General features: G+C 40.8%; 1 protein-coding gene across 2 annotated transcripts in view; it reads left to right on the top strand.

Annotated features, from left to right (window-relative positions):
• Positions 1-375: 375 nt before the first annotated feature.
• The window catches only part of LOC124041352 (serine/threonine-protein phosphatase 2A 56 kDa regulatory subunit delta isoform-like), a 51,814-nt gene continuing 34,171 nt past the window's right edge, over positions 376-18,018 (top strand). For both annotated transcript variants that reach the window (XM_046358846.1, XM_046358847.1), the window contains exons 1-3: positions 376-493; positions 1,589-1,672; positions 9,303-9,480. In XM_046358846.1, the coding sequence (XP_046214802.1) occupies positions 467-493; positions 1,589-1,672; positions 9,303-9,480 (289 nt within the window). In that variant the 5' untranslated portion in view covers positions 376-466. The remainder of the gene's footprint in view (positions 494-1,588; positions 1,673-9,302; positions 9,481-18,018) is intronic.

An 18,018-nucleotide genomic window follows, 5' to 3' on the forward strand; every position in this document is an offset into this window, starting at 1 on the left:
TAATAAGTACATTTCAGCAACTCCACCATACTGTATTGTTTTTACCTTCACCCTAGATGGGGTCGTCACTAGTTAGCACAACCACAGTCATAATTATGGCTACACCCCGCCCATTTCTACACTTTCTCTTTTACAAATTAGGTTTGAACCTAACTTTAACCACAATGCTAACCTTATTCCTAGCCCTAAATTTAAACTAAGACTAAAAATATAATTTTGACTTTGTGGCTGTGCTATCTAGTATTCTAGTGGAAACCGCTAGACCGGGAGTGCAATACGCCCATCCTATAACCACCCAATGTAATAATTACAGTGGCCCGTCACTAGGCAGTATAATGTGTGACTGGCCAATGGTCTTTTTCTTGGCCTAGACGGGCGCAGGGAGCTGAAGGTAACCGAGTGGCAGAGATCGAGTCCCGGCGAAGTCTGTCGCGGAGTCACCGTGAAAAACACCAACAGCCACAAAATGCCGAATAAAACTAAAAAGGAAAAGGTAACGTAATGATCGCAACATAATGGTAACAATTAACATATTGTTGCTAAATGTTCAGAGGAAGTGGACCGTATCTCGTGATGTATTCTAATTCGCCAACTAGATTTTGTATTATTATCGTAAGGCCTAGCAGAGCAGATAATTTTTCAGACCGTGCAAATACTATCAGTAGCCAACAACATATACAAATGTAATCTTATCAAATGGTTTACATTACCCTGAATATTACATTATTAGAAAATTGACGTAATGGATATGATACCGATACACTAACCTAGGCCTACAGCAACAGTGCGTTTTAACTTGAAATAATTCATATTCTCAAATCATTTTTTGCGTAAAAGAATGTTTCGTTTTAGTAATGGCATATTGTCGTATGTTTCTCCGAATGTGTTGTCAGAATATGAACTGCGAACATGCATTAGTGTGAGCCTAGGCTGATCTCTGATAGTAAATTGACAGCTATTCTTGCATGCATTTGGTTAGACTACATTCGTTACATAAACACAAGATTATCATCAAGTTGATAGCTACAAGTTCTATGTCTCGTTCTTCCTAAGAGAATGCACTCGTCTTGTTATATGTCAGATCGCTTGCTACATTGTTTCAATATCGGCTCAGTCGTTGTCTGAGCGGTCAGTAATTGACGTTTTTTTTCCCACTTAAAGGGTATTTCAAGTCTAGTTCCATACAGCCTGTCTTACAAATGCAGCAGTCTTGGCCACAAGAATGCATTCTTACTGTTTTTGATGGTAAAGCAAGGCCATTGTAGCTACCTAGGGTGGAACTACCGCATTTGGGGCCCCAGGTCACCTACCCCGGTACCTACCTCCCCTATTCGACACATTTTGTCATGAAGCTGAATGCTTATGACGTGTTCATATGCTTTCTGTGGGTCCCCGACCTCCAGAAGGGCCTCCGACCTTCTTTTGGTTGGCGGCATATGCCCTGCGTGCCCATTCAGCAATACCACAGAAATGAAATCCCTGTGCATTGTTTACTCCAAAGACCAGAGGATGTGAGTTGTATATGGTCCCATATCAATTGTGTTCTTCTTTATGAATACAGTAAGATAACTATTGTTGTCATTCACAGGAGCCAACCAAATCTGCCAAAAGTAGCACTAAAAACAGTAATGCCACTAGTGGGAAAGACACAGGAACTGAAAATGCAGATGAGGTAAGATATTATTTGATTAACATGACAGATCCAGATGGTTATTCGACAGTATTTATTTTTTCATTTTTAGCCTGCAGTTTATTTCTGAAGATGAATTGATCCAAGATTTGTGTATGTCTGTTAATCTATCATTTGAGTTTAATTTGACTTGTCTAGTTATATAAATCCAAATAGAATAATAAATGGTCTGTCGAATCAGGGGCCTATGTATGCCCCCATGTAATTCTATTTGACACGGTATTTCCTGTTTCTTAATCTAGTTCTGTAGCTCGTTTTCAATGTTACATAGATAGTAATGCATCAGTGTCAATACTTGTTCTTCGCCCTGCTTAGGCCAACATTACAGAGAGAAGCTAAACATAATGTCAGGCCTTTGCATAATGACACGTATGGCTTATGTCTGTTCAGCCATATATGCCTGCTGGTTGAGTTCACAGCAGCTCCTAGGGAACATTGTTATGGGGAACATTGTTACTTTAACATTATGGTGCTTGAGATAGATCCAGACTCCAGCCGTTTTATCAGGAAGGGAGCGGCTGTCCTCTGTGTACAGACCTCTCTGTATGCAGCTGAGCTCTCTGCATAGACCACCATAGAGGCAGTACATTCTCCATAGTTTACTGCCCAGTAAAATATCCTCCTGTCAAAGTAGAAGTTAAACCTGCCTATTTTACATTTCAGTTTTTGACAAATCTAAATTAACATACTTTAATCAGAACTCTAATTTTGTTTTGGTTAGCCAACAAGCTCTCTGAGATGGAAAAACAGCGTGGAAAAGGTCATGCAGGTTCAGATAGCTCAGAATATGATTGATCTGGCTGTTTATGTCTGATTTGGTATGGCTAGATAAATACGATCATGAATCTTTGTAGATGACAAACACTGACCTCTTTGCCTTGAAGTGTTTCAAATGGCCTTCCACTCAGTATGCAACAGATCATTGTTGTGACTGCTAGGCAGGTTTCTAGGATATAGTGCCCACAGATTACTCTGAGATAGAAATGTAGGCACATGCTTTATTGCTACCTGGATCCTCACAGAAACAAATGTAGCTCTTCTTACAGTTTTAAATAGATATATTCCTTTGATCTTGCAGTGTTTTTCATCATTATTTTTCAGTGGAGCACTAACATACCTCATTTAAAGAATCAACTACCTGATTCAACTAATCCAGGGCTTAGTGATTAGTTGATAAGTTGAATCATGTGTCTTAGTCCTCGGTCAGAAGGTAAATGTGTGCACAAGTGGGTCCCCAGGCACAGGGTTGAAAAACACTGATGTACAGTATAAGCCAATACTGTACGTGTTGCATCACCATGTCCTGCAACTGTACACCTCATTAACATTGGTTAGACACTGGATACCCTGCATTAGTCGCTGAGTGTGGCTTGTCAACCTCTCGCGTAAGTATTAGCCTACGTACCTTAACAAACGATAGTGTTTGCGCTCTCAAAACATCCCACAGTCCAGAGAGCGGTATTGGTGACAGGAAACGCAGGGTGCTTAGGGTTTGACGTTGCATAGGGTGAAAGGCTATTGATTTAGTCTATTTTGAGACCAGCTCAGTCATGCAAACCGGCCATGCCTTTGGGCAAGCCCCGACATGTGTCTGATGGGAATATGGGAATGGTCCATAACATACACCATCGCCACCCAGGTTTTCAAATACATGACCAGATGTGTCAATGCACTGCATGCAAACTATGCACTGTCAAACACACATGAAATCATAAAGGTTGGGACAACAGTTTAGAAAACAACCTTCATCTCTTTTTCTTCTGGATCACTGATCGTGATAGGTGAAAGCCATAGTAGAAACGTATCCAGTCACTCCACCTGTCAAAAGGTCATACCGGAAAGGGGGGGGGGTCTGATAAATCAGACTTAATTGCTGCACTTGATCTTTGCAGGCCATCCGTTCCCGTGGCCTTGTAAGAAAGAGGAAGCCGTTTCAGCAGCTAATCAATCCTACAGATCCTCTTACTGTACTCTTACTGTACAGATCCTATTACTGTACTTACTCAACCTGCAACTTTTTACAGTACTTATTTCCCTTTTACCCAGATATTTTACCCAGACCTTTTACCCAGACCTTTTGAATAGAGTATCATTTGACACTGCTATTGAGACATGAGAACATGGGACCATGCATTTTTTTATTAAACTTAATTTCAACAGTATACTTCAGTGATTTCATTGAATGAAATCCATTTTTAACATAGAGCTAATTCCCTGAGGGAATCCCTCCTGTACTCAATTACACGGGAAATACCCCTGTAAGCATATCTGCCTGTAATGGCAGAGGGTAGAGAGGGGTTAGTGCCCAAAACAGGATGGAGAACGGGCCTTTAGGGGACAGCGGCCTTACACGTGATTTGTAAAACCAACAGGGGTGTGTATACATGGATACCAAGAGAAAACAAACATAAAATAATACATTTTGTCTCTCTGTTTCAACATTTTCCATAAATTCTGAAGAGGCTGAATTTGGCCTGGTTCTATGCCAGGCTGTATTACAACCGGGCGTGATTGGGAGTCCCATAGGGCGTCGCACAATTGGCCCAGCGTTGTCCGGGTTAGGATTTGGCCGGGGTAGGCCGTCATTGTAAATAAGATTTTTTTTCTTAACTGACTTTCCAAGTTAAATAAAGGTTACATTTATTTCACCGGAGAACGCATCTGAGCGAGCGAAACAGCCCCCCTCTGTCTCTGCATGTCTAGGCCATCTATCTGATGCTGTCTGGTCATAAAGAGTATGACATCGTTGCCGCCTGTAGCATTGAATGTAAGGGAAGCAAGTGAGCATTTAGCCTCCCTTGATAAAAAAAAGTGTCAAATAATAGCCAATCAGCGTTGAATGGTCCTAGCGCACCACAAAAGAAGTGTCAAGGGAAGCCAGTTTGACGTCACTCCTATCAAATTGCATTAAGAGCGTACAGTTGAAGTCGGAAGTTTACATACACTTAGGTGGAGTCATTAAAACCTGTTTTTCAACCACTCCACAAATTTCTTGTTAACAAACGGTAGTTTTGGCAAGTCTGTGAGGACATCTACTTTGTGCATGACACAAGTCATTTTTCCAACTATTGTTTACAGACAGATTATTTCACTTATAATTCACTGTATCACAATTCCAGTGGGTCAGAAGTTTACATAAAATAAGTTGACTGTGCCTTTAAACAGCTTCGAAAATTCCAGAAAATGATATCATGGCTTTAGAAGCTTCTGATAGGCTAATTTACATAATTAGAGTCCATTGGAAGTGTACCTGTGGATGTATTTCAAGGCCTACCTTCAAACTCAGTGCCTCTTTGCTTGACATCATGGGAAAATCAAAAGAAACCAGCCAAGACCTCAGAAAAAAAAATATAGACTTCCACAAGTCTGGTTCATCCTTGGGAGCAATTTGCAAATGCCTGAGGGTACCACGTTTATCTACACAAACAATAGTACGCAAGTATAAACACCATGGGACCACGCAGCCGTCATACCGTTCAAGAAGGAGACGTGTTCTGTCTCCTAGAGATGAACGTACTTTGGTGCGAAAAGTGCAAATCAATCCCAGAACAACAGCAAAAGACCTTGTGAAGATACTGGAGGAAACGGTTACAAAAGTATCCATATCCACAGTAAAACAAGTCCTATATCGACCTAATCTGAAAGGCCGCTCACCAAGGAAGAAGCCACTGCTCCAAAACCGCCATAAAAAAGCTAGACTACGGTTTGCAACTGCACATTGGGACAAAGATCGTATTTTTTGGAGAAATGTCCTCTAGTCTGATGAAACAAAAATAGAACTGTTTGGCCGTAATGACCATCATTATATTTGGAGGAAAAGGGGGGATGCTTGCAAGCTGAAGAACACCATCCCAACTGTGAAGCATGCAAGTGGCAGCATCATGTTGTGGGGGTGCTTTGCTGTTGGAGGGACTGGTGCACTTCACAAAATAGATGACATAATGAGAAAGTAAAATTATGTGGATATATTGAAGCAACATCTCAAGACATCAGTCAGGAAGTTAAAGCTTGGTCGCAAATGGGTCTTCCAAATGGACAATGACCCCAAGCATACTTACAAAGTTGTTGCAAAATGGCTTAAGGACAACAAAGTCAAGGTATTGGAGTGGCCATCACAAAGCACTGACCTCAGAACTGAAAAAGTTTGTGTGAGCAAGGAGGCCTACAAACCTGACTCAGTTACACACGCTCTGTCAGGAGGAATGGGCCAAAATTCACCCAACTTATTGTGGGAAGCTTGTGGAAGGCTACCCAAAACGTTTGACCCAAGTTAAACAATTTTAAGGCAACGCTACCAAATACTAATTAAGTGTATGTAAACTTCTGACCCACTGGGAATGTTATGAAAGAAATAAAAGCTGAAAGAAATCATTCTCTCTACTATTATTCTGACATTTCACATTCATTTCACTTAAAATAAAGTGGTGATGCTAACACCTCAGACAGGGTATTTTTACCATGATTAAATGTCAGGAATTGTGAAAAACTGAGTTTAAATATATTTGGCTAAGGTGTTTGTAAACGTCCGACTTCAACTATACGTCATTGACAGAAACAACTTGAATTGTTGCATCTTGTTGTGGTGGTGTTCTCCAGTGGCTAGCTAGCTGAAATTGTCCTTTTCCTAAATTAGCCATGGATGTAGATAGGGATTTGGACTGGTTTTACTTAACTCTCTGTCTTGGCCAGTGATTGTAACAGAGATTCTGATCCAATCATGAATTCGTACATTGCCACTGTGGATGGAAGTTCAATATGTAGCTTGATGTAGAAGGCTGATGTTAACTAGCTAACGCTGCCCACTAAAGGAAGTTAGGCTAGCAAGCAAGCATTTTAGCCAGGTAGCCTAGGACAACAAAAAATAAGTGTGTACTGTATGACAGAGTGATAGACCGTTTCATCAACATGAAAGAGAGGAGGATGGCATTGGCGTTTGTCTACAAGTAGGGCGAGTCAACATGTGTTTTATACTTGAGCAAACAAACAAGCAAGCACACACATGCACACCCACAGAAATCAGAACCGTAGACAGCCACATGATATTTAGCTTACGTTGATTGAACTAAATTGTTTTTGGTATCTTTTAGTTGTCACTATTAGACTAAGCATCGGTGATTTGATGATGTTGAAATGGTGCTAGAACAGTGGAAGCAGCTCCTGTTTTCTTTGCGACTTGCGGTAACTCTCCGTGGTTCTAAATCAATAGCTGTTTAGTGGTCTGAAAATGTCAGAAACATTAACTTACTTGACCATGCTGTAGGTCATGTAACTGTTTGTTACCTGCAATATTCTTTGCGGACTTCACTGGACAGAGGTTGCTCTTTGGTTTTGTGATGAAACAAAGGTGTGGTTGAATTTACTCTGCTACTGTGCCTTCTTATTGTCTAGGCCTTCGGAAAGTATTCAGAGCTTGACTTTTTCCACGTTTTGTTACTTTACAGCCTTATTCTAAATGGATAAAACAAACTAAAACATCCTTAGCAATCTACACACAATACCTCATAATGACAAAGTGAAAACAGTTTTTTTTTAAAAAAAACATTTTTGCAAATTTCTAAAAATGTAAAACAGAAATATCTTATTTACTTAAATATTCAGACCCTTTGCTTTGAGACTTGAAATTGAGCTCAGGTGCATCCCGTTTCCGTTGATCATCCTTGAGATGTTTCTACAACTTGATTGGAGTCCACCTGTGGTATATTCAGTTGATTGGATTTAATTTGGAAAGGCACACATCTGTCTCTATAAGGTCCCAAACCAAGCCATGAGGTTGAAGGAATTGTCCGTAGAGCTCCTAGACAGGATTGTGTCGAGACGCAGGTCCAGGGAAGAGTACCAAAACATTTCTGCAGCATTGAAGGTCCCCAAGAACTCAGTGGCTACCATCATTCTTAAATGGAAGAAGTTTGGAACCACCATTACTCTAAATGTCCTTGAGTGGCCCAACCAGAGCCTGGACTTAAACCTGATCGAACATTGTTGGAAAGACCTGAAAATAGCTGTGCAGCAACACTCCCCATCCAACCTGACGAAGCTTGAGAGTATCTGCAGAGACGAATAGGTGAAATTCCCCAAATACAGGTGTGCCAAGCTTGTAGCATCATACCCAAGAAGACTCTAGGCTGTTAACGCTGCCAAAGGTGCTTCAACAAAGTACTGAGTTAAGGGCCTTAATTCTTATGTAAATGTAATATTTCAGTTTTTTATAAATTAGCAAAAATGTCAAACCTGTTTTTGCTTTGTCATTATGGGGTATTGTGTGTGTGTGTATATTGATGAGACAAAAAAAACAATTTAATCAATTTTAAAATAAGGATGTAACCTAACAAAATGCGTAAAATTCAAAAGGGTCTGAGTACTTTCCGAAGGCACTGTATCACGGTCGCGAGGCATATGAACAAACAGGTTATAGAGCAAGCAAAGGAATTATCACAACACAGGTTGTAATTTAGTTTTTTTTTCTGGCTTCCCCAGCGAGTTTACCCCATGCACCGCTACTGAGAGCAAAGAGAGGGCAACTATGTAATACCCCAGAAAATACAGTTTGACCTCAACTGTTTCAGTATTACAAAGGAGTAGTTGACATTACTGCTGAATGGAGAGCAGTGTTACTCATGCATACTTGAGTCCAAACTAAGTACAAAGATGTGATTGTCCACTCGATTCTGGACCTTAGTCAGTCAGCGTGGACTGCATGAGAGCAGTACATTATTCAGTCAACCTATTTACAAGAGCAGCTGCATATCCAATGACAAGCTTGTTCAAGAACATGGATTTGCAAATAGTTTTTTTTTAGGTTAGCATAGAACTACAATTCCCAAGAGGCATTGTAGAGGGAACATAACAGTGACGTGAAAACCTAAATCCTTTCTTCTGGTCTGTGATTACACATATGTAAGTTCATTACAATCCTTGAGGAGGACATCAATTTTGTCAGGGGAGTTCAATGCTCTTGAGGTTTGTGATGAACTTCTCTGCATGTAATCATGGACGTCATGAAAGGATTAGAAATTAGATTTCACAGAATCAGGACATCACTGACAATACTACTCTATTCCCTCTAGTCTATAATGTCCCAGACGGAAGCTTTAGAGAAAAAAAAATTGGACATGGAATTATAGTGTTTGTAGTGTTTGACAGAATTAAAACCCCTCTCATTCTCAACAACATGACCAGTCCTATGTTCAGGAGTCATCTCTCTGTGTGCTCCCTTTAAAACTCCAGGATAATGGTGGCACTAGACCAAGCCAATCAGAGTGTTTCTGTGGAGTCATTTACTGCTCTCTGCCTGGTGACTGTAGTATGGGTTAGCAGCTAGTGAGAAACGATGTATACCAGATTGAATGTGGTTTTTGTCTACTAAGATTGATTTACTGTGAAAGTACATGTCGATCCCAAGAAATAGCAGTGATGTTTTTGGGAATGCAAATTGTAATCTTCTCAAATAGAAAACTCTGTCAAGGCTTCAGGAGGACAGATATCAAAATGTAAATGTAATACATTCAGTTCGAATAAAACATCCATCTTGCGATCTATTCTCAGTGGTTCCAACTTTTCCAAGCCTCGCCGACCATCGAGCTCATTGTGATTTTCGTGTGTGTGCTGTCCACAGGCGCAGCAGCAGCAAACTGCCAGCAAACGTCCCAGCAACAGCACCCCACCACCCACTCAGCTCAACAAGATCAAATACTCCGGCGGTCCCCAGATCGTCAAGAAGGAGCGTCGCCAGAGTTCGTCACGATTCAACCTCGCCAAGAACAGAGAGCTGCAGAAGCTTCCTGCCCTCAAAGGTATCACCAGCTAAACCCACCAGCTTCTCTGGCTGCATCCTGATTCTCCACCTTTCTCCTGAAGTGTGCTGTTCCTTTCACACGTTTAAAAGTATTGGCTGGCGGAGGTTTCCAGCATTTGAAATTCATGATGGAAAGTGTGCAAGTGCTAACTTGGGGAGAAAGGTGGAGAATTGGGACACAACCACTGTCCTATTCATAGATATCCTTTATGCTACCCTCGCTCCAGCCAGATCTTAAATGGGGGCTGAACGGACTGACTTGGCCTCAGTTTCAGTCATCCTCATTAAGAAATGCGACTGAGAATGACATTTGTGTCTTGGAGGTATGCTTTGATGTGGGTGTCTCGTTTTGCATGTGGGAAGTGTTTGTACATTCACTCTGCCAAAACAGTACACAGTTAGTCACTCAACCTTTTAGATAACTTCAAACAGTCTAACCGGGTATTGTGTCTGGAAGTAGCCTAGACTAGCTAGGAAAATAGTCAACTTCTTTCGGCAATTAGCTTCAGCCGGCCAGTGTGCGACCGTGGCAAAATTGGTTTGACTTTGCATAGCATCTATGCGGGGCTAGTAAGGAACCCTCAATAAATGACACAATGTAAATGGGACGATATACACTTATATACACAAAACATTAGGAACACCTTTCTAATATTGAGTTGCACCCCTCAGTACAAGCTCAATTTGTCGGGGCATGGACTCCACATGGTTTCGACCGTGTTCCACAGGGATGCTGGCCCATGTTGACTCCAATGTTTCTCACAGTTGTGTCAAGTTGGCTGGATGTCCTTTGGGTGGTGGACCATTCTTGATACACACGGGAAACTGTTGAGCGTGAAAAACCCAGCAGCGCTGCAGTTTTTGACATATTCAAACCGGGGCCTGGCACCTACTACCGTGCCCTGTTCAAAGGCACTTAAATATTTTGTCTTGCCCAGTCCCCCTCTGAATGGCACACACACACAATCCATGTCTCAATTGTCTCAATGCTTAAAAATGATTCTTTAACCTGTCTCCTCCCCTTCATTTACACTGATTTGAAGTGGATTTAACAAGTAACATCAATAAGGGATCACAGCTTTCACGTGAATTCAGCTGGTCAGTCTATGTCATGGAAAGAGCAAGTGTTAATGTTTTGTACACTCTGTGTATTTTTCTGAATTGACAATTTATTTTATTTATATCATACTTACAACAAACAAAAAACACACAGTACACCAAACTATATCTAATCCCAGTGGACCATAACCAATGCAATCCCAAAACAATAATCAGCTAAACAAACCTACATATTAAACTACAAAACACAAATAGATCGATTCTCTGGTCTGATGAAACCAAGATTGAACTCTGGCATGTAAGGAGGGTTCTTTTTGCCCCTTCACGCCAACACACATCATTCTGTGACTAACCCGTCCTGGGTTAGTAACCTTATGGGAGTGAAATCTATTTTAAAAAATTAATTGTATACCTTTTTCCTCGGCTTGTGACATTTTGCCCAATATTTGAAATAATATACAATCATGTATTCTTATCTATCTTGCATTGTAAATACTTTTGTCACACAACTCAAGTTTTTCAAAGGTGTCATTATTCATCTTTTAACAGTATTTTGTAACATAAATAAGATGATTAAACAGAGCTTGGCATTGAAAAGAACATTGTTACCCTTTGACCTAATGGCACCATCTAGTGTTGACAGTATCTCCTACCCATTTCCCCCAAATGGTTGACTGCTTCCCCACACAAATAGCAGGATTATAACATACAGAAGAATATCTTGGTCTATGTGGAGACTCTCTGATCCTTTTCATGTAATGACAACCACACTGTCCTAGAATGGCATAGAATTTGATTGATGCCCTGCATATCTGTATCATTGGCTCTTTTTTGGGATAACATTTGGAACAGTCCAAAAGGAGCTTTTAAAACACTCTGTAACGTAATGTAAATCTCCTCAACCTTCCCCTCCAATGCTTAGCCATTCTGGATAGTTTGAAAGAAACATTGTTCAGTGCATTAGGAAAATATTCAGACCCTTTTGACTTTTTACACATTTTGTTACGTTACTGCCTTCTTCTGAAATGGATAAATATTTTTTTCCCCTCAATCTACACACAATATCCCATAATGACAAAGCAAAAACTGTTTTTTAGACATTTTATCAAATATATACACCACCATTCAAAAGTTTGGAGTCACTTAGAAATGTCCTTGTTTTTGAAAGAAAAGCACTTTTTTTTGTCCATTAAAATAACATCAAATTGATCAGAAATACAGTGTACATATTGTTAATGTTGTAAATGACTATTGTAGCTGGAAATGGCAGATTTTTAATGGAATATCAACATGGGCCTCTGTACACCTATTATCAGCAACCATCACTCCTGTGTTCCAATGGCACATTGTGATAGCTAATCCAAGGTTATCATTTTAAAAGGCTAATTGATCATTAGAAAAAACGATTTTGCAATTATGTTCGCACAGCTGAAAACTGTTGTTCTGATTAAAGAAGCAATAAAACTGGCCTTCTTTAGACTAGTTGAGTATCTGGAGCATCAACATTTGTGGGTTCGATTACAGGCTCAAAATGTCCAGAAACAAATATCTTTCTTCTGAAACTCATCAGTCTATTCTTGTTCTGAGAAATTAAGGCTATTCCATGTGAGAAATTGCCAAGAAACTGAAGATCTCGTACAACGCGGTGTACGACTCCCTCCACAGTACAGCGTAAACTGGCTCTAACCAGAATAGAAAGAAGGGTGTGAGGCCCCGGTGCACAACTGAGCAAGAGGAGAAGTACATTAGTGTCTAGTTGGAGAAACAGACGCCTCACAAGTACTCAACTGGCAGCTTCATTAAATAGTACCCGCAAACACCAGTCTCAACGTCAACAGTGAAGAGGCAACTCTGGGAGAGGCAACTCTTGCTGATAATGGGCCTCTGTATGCGTATGTAGATATTCCATTTTTTTTAAATCGACTGTTTCCAGATACAATAGTCACTTGCAACATTAACAATGTCTACACTGTATTTCTGATCAATATGATATTTGAATGGACAAAAACAAATGCTTTTCTTTCAAAAATAGGAAAATTCTAAGTGACCCCAAACTTTTGAATGGTTGTGTGTGTGTGTATATGTATATATATATATATATAAAAAAAACAAAAAAACAGAAATACCTTATTTACATAACTATTCAGACCCTTTACTCAGTACTTTGTTGAAGCACCTTTGGCAGCGATTACCACCTCAAGTCTTCTTTGGTATGACGCTACAAACCTGGCACACCTGTATTTGGAGAGTTTCACCCATTCTTCTCTGCAGATCCTCTCAAGCTCTGGCAGGTTGGATGGGGAGTGTCGCTGCACAGCTGTTTTCAGGTCTCTCCAGAGATGTTAGATCGTTTAAAGTTCTGGCTCTGGCTGGGCCACTCAAGGACATTCAGATACTAAGCCTCTCCCTCACTGTCTTGGCTGTGTGCTTTGAGTCATTGTCCTGTTGACAGGTGAACCTTCGCCCCAGTCTGAGTTCGAGAGGAGGTTTTCATCAAGGATCTTTCTGTACTTTTCTCCATTCATCTTTCACTTGATCCTGACATGTCTCCCAGTCCCTGCCGCTGAAAAATATCCTCACAGTATGATGCTGCCACCATCATGCTTCTCCGTAGGTATGGTGCCAGATTTCCTCCAAACATGACACTTGGCACTCAGGCCAAAGGGTTTAATCTTGGTTTCATCAGACCAGAGGATCTTGTTTCTCATGGTCTGAGTCCTTTAGGTGCCTTTTGGCAAACTCCAAGCGGGCTGTCATGTGCCTTTTTACTGAAGAATGACCTCTGGCTGGCCACTCTACCATAAAGGACTGATTCGTGGAGTGCTGCAGTTGTGGTTGTCATTCTGGAAGGTTCTCCCATCTCCACAAAGGAACTATAGAGCCAAGTCAGAGTGACCATCGGGTTCTTGGTCACCTCCCTGACCAAGGCCCCTTTTCCCCGATTGCTCAGTTTGTCCAGGTGGCCTGCTCTATGAAGGGTTTTGGTGGTTCCAAACTTCTTAAATTTAAGAATGATGGAGGCCATTTGTGTTCTTGGGGACCTTCAATGCTGTAGAAATATTTTGGTAACCCTTCCTCAGATCTGTGCCTCAACAATCCTGTCTCGGAGCCCTACGGACCATTCCTTCGACCTCATGGCTTGGTTTTTGCTCTGACGTGCACTGTCAACTGTCAGATCTTATATAGACAATCGTGTGCCTTTCCAAATCCTGTCCAATCAATTGAATTTACCACAGGTAGACTCCAATCAAGTTGTAGAAACATCTCAAGGATGATCAATGGAAACAGGATGCACCTGAGCTCAATTTCAAATCTCATAGCAAAAGGTGTGAAGACTTACATTACCTGTTAAACGTTTGGACACACCTACTCATTCAAGGGTTTTTATTTATTTTGACTTGTTTCTACGTTGTAAAATAATTGTAAAGGCAAACTATGAAATAACACATATGGACTCATGTAGTAACAAAAAAATGTTAAACAAATAAAAATACTCACACTCTTGGCATTCTCTCAACCAGCTTCATGAGGTAGTCACCTGGAATCCATTTCAATGAACAGGTGTGCCTTGTTCAGTTCATTTGCATAATTTATTTCCTTCTTTGAGCCAATCAGTTGTGTTGTGACTAGGTAGGGGTGGTATACAGAAGATAGCCCTATTTGGTATAAGATCAAGTCCATATTATGGCAAGAACAGCTCAAATAAGCAAAGAGAAATGACAGTCCATCATTACTTTAAGACATGAAGGTTAGTCACTCCGGGAAAATGTCAAGAACTTTTAAAGTTTCTTCAAGTGCATTTGCAAAAACCATGTGCACTCATGAGGACTGCCACAGGAAAGGTAGACCCAGAGTTACCTCTGCTGCAGAGGACAAGTTCATTAGAGTTACCAACCTCAGAAATTGCATCCCAAATAAATTATTTACAGAGTTCAAGTAACAGACACATCTCAACATTAACTGTTGAGTGGAGACTGCATGAATCAGGCCTTTGTGGCCTGATTACTACTACTACTAAAGGACACCAATAAAAAGAAGAGACCTGCTTGGGCCAAGAAACACGAGCAATGGACTTTAGACCTGTGGAAATCTGTCCTTTGGTCTGATTTGAGATTTTTGGTTCCAACCGCGGTGTCTTTGTGAGATGCAGAGTAGGTGAATGGATGATCTCTGCATGTGTGGTTCCCACCATGAAGCATGGAAGAGGAGGTGTGATGGTGTGGGGGTGCTTTGCAGGTGACACTGTCGGTGATTTATTTAGAATTCAAGACACTTAACCAGTATGGTTACCACAATATTCTGCAGCGATATCCCATCTGGTTTGCGCTTAATGGGACTATCATTTGTTTTTCAACAGGACAATGACCCAACACACCTCCAGGCTGTGTAAGGGCTTATTTGACCAAGAAGGAGAGTGATGGACTGCTGCATCAAATGACCTGGCCCCCACAATCACCCGACCATTTGGATGAGTTGGACCGCAGAGTGAAGGAAAAGCTGCCAACAAGTGCTCAGCATATGTGGGAACTCCTTCAAGACTGTTGGGAAAGCATTCCAGATGAACCTGGTTGAGAGATGAAGATAAGTGCAACCTCTCATTGTAAGACAAAGGAGCTGATCGTGGACTATAGGAAAAGGAGGGCCAAACAGGCTCCCGTTAACGTGGAACGGGTCGAGAGTTTCACGTTCCTTGGTGACCACATCACCAACGAACTATCATGGTCCAAACACACCAAGACAGTTGTGAAGAGGGCACAACAACACCTTTTCCCCCTCGGGAGACTGACAAGATTTGTCATGGGTACCCAGATCCTCAAAGTTCTACAGCTGCACCATCGAGAGCATCCTGACCGGTTGAATCACCACCTGGTATGGCAACTGCTCGGCATCTGACCGTAAGGCACTGCAGAGGCTAGTGCGTACGGCCCAGTACATGACTGGGGCCAAGCTTCCTGACATCCAGGACATACTAGGCGGTGTTAGAGGAAGGCACGACAAATTATCAAAGACTCCAGTCACCCAAGTCATCTTTGCTACCGCACGGCAAACGTTACCAGAGTGCCAAGTCTAGGACCAAAAGGCTCCTTAACAGCTTCTACCCCCCAAGCCATAAGACTGCTGAACAACTAATCAAATGGCCACCCGGACTATTTACAATGACCCCCCCGGACTATTTACACTGCTGCTACTCGCTGTTTATTATCTATGCATAGTCACTTTACAAATGACCTCGACTAACCTATACCCCTGCACATTGACTCGATACCGATACCCCCAGTATATAGCCTCATTATTGTTATGTACATTTCTTGTGTTCATTTTTGGTTGATTTGATTTTAGTTTATTTAAGTATTTTCTTAACTCTCTTTCTTAAACTGCATTGTTGGTTAAGGGCTTCTAAGTAAGCATTTCATGGTAAGGTCTACCTGTTGTATTCGGTGTATGTGACAAATAACATTTGATTTGAGAATGGCAAGCGTGTGCAAAGCTGTCATCCAAGGCAAAGGGGGGTTTAAATTAAAACTACGTTTAAAATATACTTTAAACACTTTTGGTTACTACTTTATTCCATATGTGTTATTTTATAGTTTTGATGTCTTCACTAATGTTCTACAATGTAGAAAATAATTTAAAAAATAAAGAAAAACCCTTGAATGAGTAGGTGTGGCCAAACTTTTGACTCGTATTGTACTTTCTTTGTTTTAAGATGGGATAAGCATTTCCTTCTTTTCATAGGATTATGTGATCCATTAATATTCAGAGATCATCTTAAACATCACTAAAATGATCAAATGAGTGGATCGCTCCATATATTCATTGTGATGTAACCCAGAAATAAATAGTATGTAAAATCCCAGAATGGAACAAACCATAATTGCCATGTCACTAATAATCTTTTCATTTCCCCTTTACAATAACACACCAACCAAAAACCCCTTCCCCACATTCCATCCCTAATCCCAAATAGCAATAGGCCTATGTAAATCTCTGCCCTATATAACCCTCCCTGTGTCCCTCCTAGCTTTCCCCCACTGCGAGGCCTTTATTGCATTCCCCTCTCCACCCTCCATTTCTCAATAAATCATTTTAGACGTTGTCTAAAAAATCAAATTTAAAATAACTTTGACTAACTGCAGTGATACAATTTATAACATTTCTATAGCATTTCCAAAAGGAACAAACAAAAAGACTCAATTATTGTCGTCAGTGAAGCCCCTGCCCCGAGCCCAAAGGGGAATTTCCAAGGACAGTAAAGACCAGGCCGGCTTGATTCCCGGGCGGACATGGAGCTGAGAACGCTTACAACAGCGTTGGCTTCTAGGGCAAAAACCAAAACGTGCACCCCCTGGGGTTCCCCTGGGGGTTCTCAGGACTTAGTTTGGGGGAACGCTGGCCTACAGCCTATGCCATCTACAGCGGAGGATCATTTAGACCCCTCAGAATTGAAGAAAGCCTAATCCACGGTCTTCGCCAAATAAACTAGATCATGTCACGTGTTTCAAGTTATAGCCCACGCATCCCTTCATTGCTACTCAAAATACATTTTCTATCATGCAGAAAGAAACAAATATAATTTGAACACTCAAAGTAGGCTGGAGAGGGTGAGAGAGGAAAGAAAGAAACATTGAGACCCATATACCATAAATTAGTCATATCTACCAACCCTCATCAATCCTTGCATTCCCTATTTATGAAATGCTCGCAGCTCTTTTTTTCTCTCTCATTATATATGAATTTCTACAATTTATAGTTGGTTTGAGGTAAGTCATTGAAATTTTGAGCTACTGACATTTTAAGTACTGTCCCATGTATATTGTGTAATATACTCATGGTCTCTGACTAGCCCCATAGGGATATCCAAAGTCAAACCAAATTTACCATGGGCATTGTGATCGGGTTGCTTGCAGCTGCGCTCCAAATTGGTGATTTTACTTGGGTGCTGTGGGCAAGTTTGAAATAAACCCAACCCAAGGAAACTGTGGGGTACTCTTCATTCATTGACTCCATTTTTGTCCTATCATCTCGCAAATCTCAGTTTTGGACGAGACTGACTTTATGACCCAAATGATCCTATTTACACTTGTAGTCAATTTGGACACTAGAATAAATGTTTCTGACTCATATCGCTCTTTAAATGTTCCATATGATCTATATGAATAGTTACTGGCAATAGCTTTTGTCTGCATATTTTCATTAGATCGCTTCCACTTGCGTCAGTCATGGAGAATGATGATGCTCATTGATGTTGGCCCTTTCATCCCAGTACTTCAAAATGCAGAACTGCATGTATAGTCTTCGCTCAAATGAATCACACACATACAGTGGCTTCAGAAAGTATTCACACCCCTTGACTTTTTCCATATTTTGTTGTGTTACAAGGTGGGATTCAAATGTATTTAATTCTACTTTTTTGGCAAAGATCTACACAAAATTCGAAGTGGAAGAAACATTTTTTTACAAATGTTAGAATTTATGT

Source organism: Oncorhynchus gorbuscha, linkage group LG08, assembly GCF_021184085.1.
Source record: "Oncorhynchus gorbuscha isolate QuinsamMale2020 ecotype Even-year linkage group LG08, OgorEven_v1.0, whole genome shotgun sequence".
NCBI classification, from domain to species: domain Eukaryota; kingdom Metazoa; phylum Chordata; class Actinopteri; order Salmoniformes; family Salmonidae; genus Oncorhynchus; species Oncorhynchus gorbuscha.